This window comes from Nematolebias whitei, chromosome 10 (assembly GCF_014905685.2).
Source record: "Nematolebias whitei isolate Nwh7 chromosome 10, NemWhi1, whole genome shotgun sequence".
NCBI classification, from domain to species: Eukaryota; Metazoa; Chordata; class Actinopteri; order Cyprinodontiformes; family Rivulidae; genus Nematolebias; species Nematolebias whitei.
In genome coordinates this window covers 10,437,680-10,443,988 of record NC_056507.1, presented here as the reverse complement: position 1 = coordinate 10,443,988, position 6,309 = coordinate 10,437,680, and the positions used below count along the sequence as shown (strand labels likewise).

Genomic DNA, 6,309 nt, shown 5'->3' with positions numbered 1-6,309 from the left:
TGGTCATAGTACACAGTGGTCATGGTACACAGTGGTCATGGTACACAATGGTCATAGTACACAGTGGTACAGAATGGTTGCGGTACACAATGGTCAGGGTACACAGTGGTCAGGGTACACAGTGGTCAAAGTACACAGTGGTCACGGTACACAGTGGTCAGGGTACACAGTGGTCAGGGTACACAGTGGTCAAAGTACACAGTGGTCACGGTACACAGTGGTCAGGGTACACAGTGGTCAGGGTACACAGTGGTCACAGTACACAGTAGTTATGGTACACTGTGGTCAGGGTACACAGTGGTCATAGTACACAGTGGTCAAAGTACACAGTGGTCAAATTACACAAGGTCGCGGTACACAGTGGTCATAGTACACAGTGGTCATGGTACACAGTAGTCATGGTACACAGTAGTCATGGTACACAGAGGTCAGGATACAGCGTGGTCAGGGTACAACTTCTGATTCGCTCAAGCTAATTTAACAAAACTGCATACACATTTTTCCCATCACTCGATGGCATGCTACATAATCTTTCCATTACACCAGCTCTAAGGTCAAGGTGAAACATCAAGGTCAAATGTTATACAGGGTCATTACTATAGATTTCTGTATAATAGTTTGTCGGCAGGCGTTTGATGTGTCATATATGACACCTTTGTTCATGCTTATGTCATGTATCATTCTGTCAGAAGAGGTTTGTGTTCGTTAATTATTATTTGGGTATTGCTCTGCCAGGTGGAGGTCAGAGGTCAGGATGGAAAGCTGCTCAGTGCGTACAGCTTCACTCACCTGACGCTGCAGGAGTTTCTGGCTGCTTTAAGGATCATGACGAGTAACGACGTTAGTGACGCACAACTCAAGAAGAGGTGAGGAAGTGAGTTCATTAAAGCCAAATTATCTTCAAAAGGAAAAGTTAAATTCTCGAGTCTTTCTTTTCCTCGTTGTTTTTTCAGGTTCAGCCTGAAAACTCGCTGGACCACCAGGTCAGACCAGAAGACCGTGTTCACCGACTCCCTGTACCTGTACGTGTGCGGTCTGGCGTCCTCGCGCTGCACTCAGGCTGTGGTTCAGGTAGCCCGGGCATCAGGTCTGAAAGGAGTCCAGAGCTGGGTTCAGAAGCGCCAGGACCTGGTTCTGAACCTACTGAAAGCTCTGTGTCACAACAACACTCTGACCGGACCAAAGGTGGAGTGAAAAAAACATCAAACCTGGTCAAGGACATGAGGACTACCCCTCTAATGTTTCTGTCTTTGGTTCTGACAGGTATTACAGCTGTGCCACTATGTCCAGGAGAGTCAGAACCAACAACTGGCCCATCAGGTTGTGAGCGTGAGGCCGACCCTGGAGCTGAGAAACTTCTGGCTGTTACCCAACGACATCCATGCTTTGGCTTTTGTTGCCAACTCTGCTGGAGACGACGGCGTTGGTTTGGACTTCGGTTCGTGTTCGATGGAGCTGGAGTGTTTGGACATTCTGACCACGTGTCGGAACATTCATCACCTCAGGTGGGAGGACCAAAACACAAAAATGATCTCAATACATAAGAGAGGTTCTCTGATCACCACAGCAACAACAGGATTTAAGGCACTTTTGGACAGTTTATGTACTGACAGCACTCATCCCTGACGGGGAGGATGAATTATAACTTTCCTGACGTGCACGCCTTCATTTTATGAAGGATTACTCCTCTTGTTCTGTTTTAGGAGGAACAGCCCAGGCGCTAAACATTCATGCAACCTGCATGTAGCAGACAGAGCTGCTCTTTGAGGATCTGCTGCAGCTATTTCTGTAAATATAGGAAAGTGTTTCCTCTAAATTCAGCGTAGTACCTCTTTAATAATGAGCAAACACACCAGCCAGGTGCTGTTTGGTAACAGCCAGGCGTGAGAGACAAAGCTCCTCCTGTGAGGACTTGGATGTGCAGAATATCAACCCTTCAGGTGGAAGAGTTTTATGAAGTGATCACCTGTCAGAGCTTTACGTTAGACTGGAGGTGAGCTTCGTTCTGACGTTCTGGTGAACTGTCTTTGACTTTTAATCCGCTCAGCTGCGTTCTTAACTCTGATCAGGACTCAAAGGAACCTGCAGGAACGTCTCAGAAATCAGTCTGTAGAACTAACTGAAGCTCTTCAGCTCCTGCTCAGACCAGCAGCTCAACACATCAGAGCTGCAGTGCGTGTTCATGGCCCAGAACGTGTTTGTTTTAGTTTGTTTTACTCATTTAGACACGAAAACATAAATCTAAACAGCAAAAGTGCTGCTGATTAAAATATTCTGTTGATTAGAGATGTAAGAGGTTCTTTGGAGGTCAGATCAGATCAGCCAACGGTCTTATTACTTGTCTCATGAACCCAGTTAAAGGTCCTCTGACATGCAGGTCTGCGCTTAATGTAAACAAAGCAGTCACATGATCGACCTGCATTAGGCTGGTTGTAGTGTGTTTACACTCCTTAACAAGTTTAACCTGTTTTTATTCTCTTCAGCTGTTCCTGTAGGTAAACCAACACACTCGGTAGTTTTTATTTAAGGACACAGTAATCACTGATATGAAAAAAATACTGCAAAGATTTTGTTTTTTACGTAATCCTTTGTTTGTGTGTGTTGTTCATGGCTGTGCAGAGCGTGGCTTTAAAGCTGCTGATGGTCTGAAAACACTCTGGATCTTTAAAAAGTGAATGTCTTGGTGTTTGGATGAAGGTGGCTCCTGAGTGAGCAGCTTTGTCTTCTCTCCGTCCAACAAAGACCATTCAGAGTAATGTAGTATTTTAATTCCACAGTAGAGAAAGCTATGTAGTCTCTGTAAGTAGGTCTAGCGAAAAAATTATATATATATATATATATATATATATCGGTATTGGTTATTGGCCAAATAATTCAATATTGTGCATCCCTAATAACATCTCTTCATGAAATGAGGATAATGAATTACAACAATTAATTTCCCATTGGGATTAATAAAGTATTTTTGAATGAGTTGATGTATTTTGCAAAATAAGATAAAATTGTGAAGTAACACAGATGTTGGATGATTTCTTCATTACGTGGTGATACGTTTTTAATAAAAAAACATTGCCTGAATATAAGTAGGTTTAAGTCAAATGTATTTTTATTCCTTCAGGTATATTTCGCTCTGCCTTGCGGTGCTTTTATAGTTGATTATTATTTTTTTTTTTGCACATCCCTTGCTGCCGGCTGCTTCTCATATTCATAAAGCAAATATTGATGCAAACACAGCGATCCAGTCCTGCGGGTTTAAGAAATTTAGGTTATCTTTGCACCAGATCACAGCTGTCCTCCATGCGCGATCTAAATCTAACCACCTGTCACAAACAGAAGGAACAACGGTGGCAAATAAAACTGTTTTATTGTCTTTCTCTTCAGTTTTCACAGCCGTAAGTATGGTGACAAGTTTGCTGGGAAGCTGTCAACGATTGTCCCAGAGTTCACAACCCTGAGAAAGCTCCAGTAGGTTTTCTTGTCTTTTTTTACTGAATTTATTTATTAGAAGGAATCGTCTGTTCTAAGATGTGATGTTTTTCCTCTGAAGGTTTTGTGGTTCCAGTCTGACGGCTGCAGGGGCGGCCAGTCTGGCCTCTGGTCTGCAAAACTGCCCCTCCATCAGCGAACTCAAGTAGGTTTTCTGTTGAGACTGATGGTTCTGAACAAACCAGAACCAGAAACTGGGTAAGGATGAAGCAGAGTCATACGTTTTATCTCCTGCTTTAGTTTCAGTGACAACAATCTGCAAGATGAAGGAATCCAACACATCGCTGAGATTTTTACCAAACTACCGAACCTGACTTCTGTAACGTACGTCTTTTCTGTGGATAAACTTGTGTTTTTATCCGTTCAACGCTGTTTAAAACGTGTTTTAAAAATATTTTAAATGTGTGAATGTCTGTGTTTCTGTCCAGGCTGGGGAGAAACAACACGTCTCTGAAAGCTGTGGGCTGTCTCGTAGACAAAATGTCTTCCTGTTTGAACATCCAGAGAGTTCATGCAGAGTATGAACACGCACACACACACACACACACACATACACTCACACCTATTTGGCTACAATAAACTGTTCATTGATTGAATGTGTTTTGTTGGTTTGTTCATGAATTAAATTTGATTTTTATTCATGTCTAGAGCAGGGCTATTCAAGTGGTGGCCCGCGAGCCACTTCCGGCATGAGTGACTTCAGTCAGTTCATTTCTTAGGGGGTCGGGGTGGTTCTGGGTTTTTGTTTTGGGTTATATTTATTGCATTTATGATTCAATGCAACAAAACAAACTAATTTAAAAGGTAACGTTCATTGTAATACATGGTTTATTTACATAATGACTTTAATCACTGGACGTCCAGCCCATGGAGCGAGAGATGGATGAACGAATCGGAGCCGCCTCCTCAGTAATGAGGGTGTTGCCTTAGTCACTTGTGGTGAAGAAAGGGTTGAGTTGAAAGGCGAAGCTCTGAACTTACTGGTCCTTCTACATTCCAACTCTCACTTGTGGTCCTGAGGTTCGAATCAGGACCAAACAGAACCAGATCCTGGCTGTAACGAGCTTCCTTTGTAGGGCGGGCTAGCTCAGCCTTAGAGATGGGGTGAGGAGCTCCATCATCTGGGGGGAGCTCGGAGTAGAGCTGCTGCTTCTTTGCAACAAAAGGGGTCAGTTGAGGTGGTTCAAGCATCAGATTAGGACGCCTCCTGGTCTCCTCCTGTTAAAAGCTTTACATTCATTTCCCACTGGGAAGAAATCCCAGTGCAGGCCCAGAACTCTCTGAAGGGAACGCATATCTTCTCTGGTCTGGGAACGCCTTGAGATCCCCCAGAGGGAGCTGGAGATTGTCGCCTTGAAACAAGGATGTCTGTGTTTCCTCCTGGACCCGACCACAGTTAAGTGGTAGAAGATGGAGATCACACATAACAACATTTACAAAGTTTGACTGAAGCGACTATTATTTTTCACAAGTTGATCTCAGTCCAAAACTCAGGCCTCAGCGGGGGGTGAGACGCATTCCTTCCAGTAAAGCCTGTTAATTAATTAGTCATGTATTATACGTAATCAAACATTTAGATTGACAGAAACTGATATTTTCCACCTTTTATCTTCTCAGTGGGGTGAAAGAGCTAACAGTAACCTTCTGTCAGGGCTCAGATATTAACAGGTGAGTTTTATGGTTGAATTAAGCAAATAAAACAATAAAACGAACAAATGAATATTTGAATCTCTTTTATGTTTTATGTTTGCAGCCATAAAGTCAACCCAGAGCCAGCAGTCAGGTTTGAAGTTACTGTTAAACTTTTACTGTTTCCTTCAGGAACTTTGTTCCTCAACAGAAGTATCACGTTCAGCTGATGGTTTAATAAAGATCTTTCAGAAAGTTTTACACACTCTTGGCATTATTTTGTGTACTGTTGATGACAACAGTTACAACTGAGCCAGATGATTTTTTTAAATTAACAGTTTATGTTCAATTTATTTAACTTTGCTTTACCTTTGTGACACTGTCTTCTCGTTGAAGGTACAGAATTACAAGCTGTTTTTATTTTATTGTAGATATGTTTTTTCTTTTCTCCAGCTTGTTGAATCAGAAGTGGACTAACTCTGAAATGGAAAAGCTCGTCCAATCTCTGGCTAACTGTCCTGCTCTTTCGGTCCTGAAGTACGTAAAATCTAAAAACACTTTCACGGTTCTTAAAAAGCTTTGAGTTAAAACCACAGACTGGAATGAAGCGGAGAAAAGACCAGAAACAATCAGAACCTTGTTCACAATTCACAGTATTTTACTCTTATTTTCTTATTTGCACTTTTATTTGCAGTCTAGTTACTTCTGCAGACTTTGTTCTATTTTAGCTGTTCGTACAACAAAACATTCAGCTCATTCAGGAGATGGGTGCTTTGCCTTTTGGCTTTTGTAACTTTTGCAGTTTTCTAAATAATTCACTTTATTTACAAATATTTTCCCATAGAAATACATTGAGATCCCTTTAGTTCCTTCAAAAACAATGTTCTTTTTGGAAACAGCTTCAACTACTGGCTCTGTTTTTATCTATTTGTACTTTTAGCTAGTCTTTTGCTACTTTTACCTTTCGGTTACTGTTCTGCTAGTTTTAGCTTTTAGCAAACATTTTGCTCCTTTAAGCTCTTAAATAGCCTTTTGCTTCTTTTACCCAACTACTGTTCTGCAAATTTTAGCATTTAGTTAGCCTTTTGCCACTTTTAGCTCTTAGCCTTTTGTTACTTTTAGCTTGGTGCATATAGCAAGTGTTTAGCTACTTTCAGCAAGCATTTTTCTATTTTAATATTTTAGCTACTTTGC

The 6,309-nt window shown here is 41.6% G+C and overlaps 1 protein-coding gene across 1 annotated transcript in view; it reads left to right on the top strand.

Moving 5' to 3' along the window:
- The window catches only part of nlrc5 (NLR family, CARD domain containing 5), a 34,917-nt gene that overhangs the window by 7,328 nt on the left and 21,280 nt on the right, over window positions 1–6,309 (top strand). Inside the window, exons 9-18 of the mRNA XM_037683301.1 lie at window positions 736–866; window positions 954–1,185; window positions 1,264–1,505; window positions 3,382–3,465; window positions 3,548–3,631; window positions 3,727–3,810; window positions 3,915–4,004; window positions 5,104–5,154; window positions 5,240–5,269; window positions 5,569–5,652. Coding sequence (XP_037539229.1) covers window positions 736–866; window positions 954–1,185; window positions 1,264–1,505; window positions 3,382–3,465; window positions 3,548–3,631; window positions 3,727–3,810; window positions 3,915–4,004; window positions 5,104–5,154; window positions 5,240–5,269; window positions 5,569–5,652 — 1,112 coding nt within the window. The remainder of the gene's footprint in view (window positions 1–735; window positions 867–953; window positions 1,186–1,263; window positions 1,506–3,381; window positions 3,466–3,547; window positions 3,632–3,726; window positions 3,811–3,914; window positions 4,005–5,103; window positions 5,155–5,239; window positions 5,270–5,568; window positions 5,653–6,309) is intronic.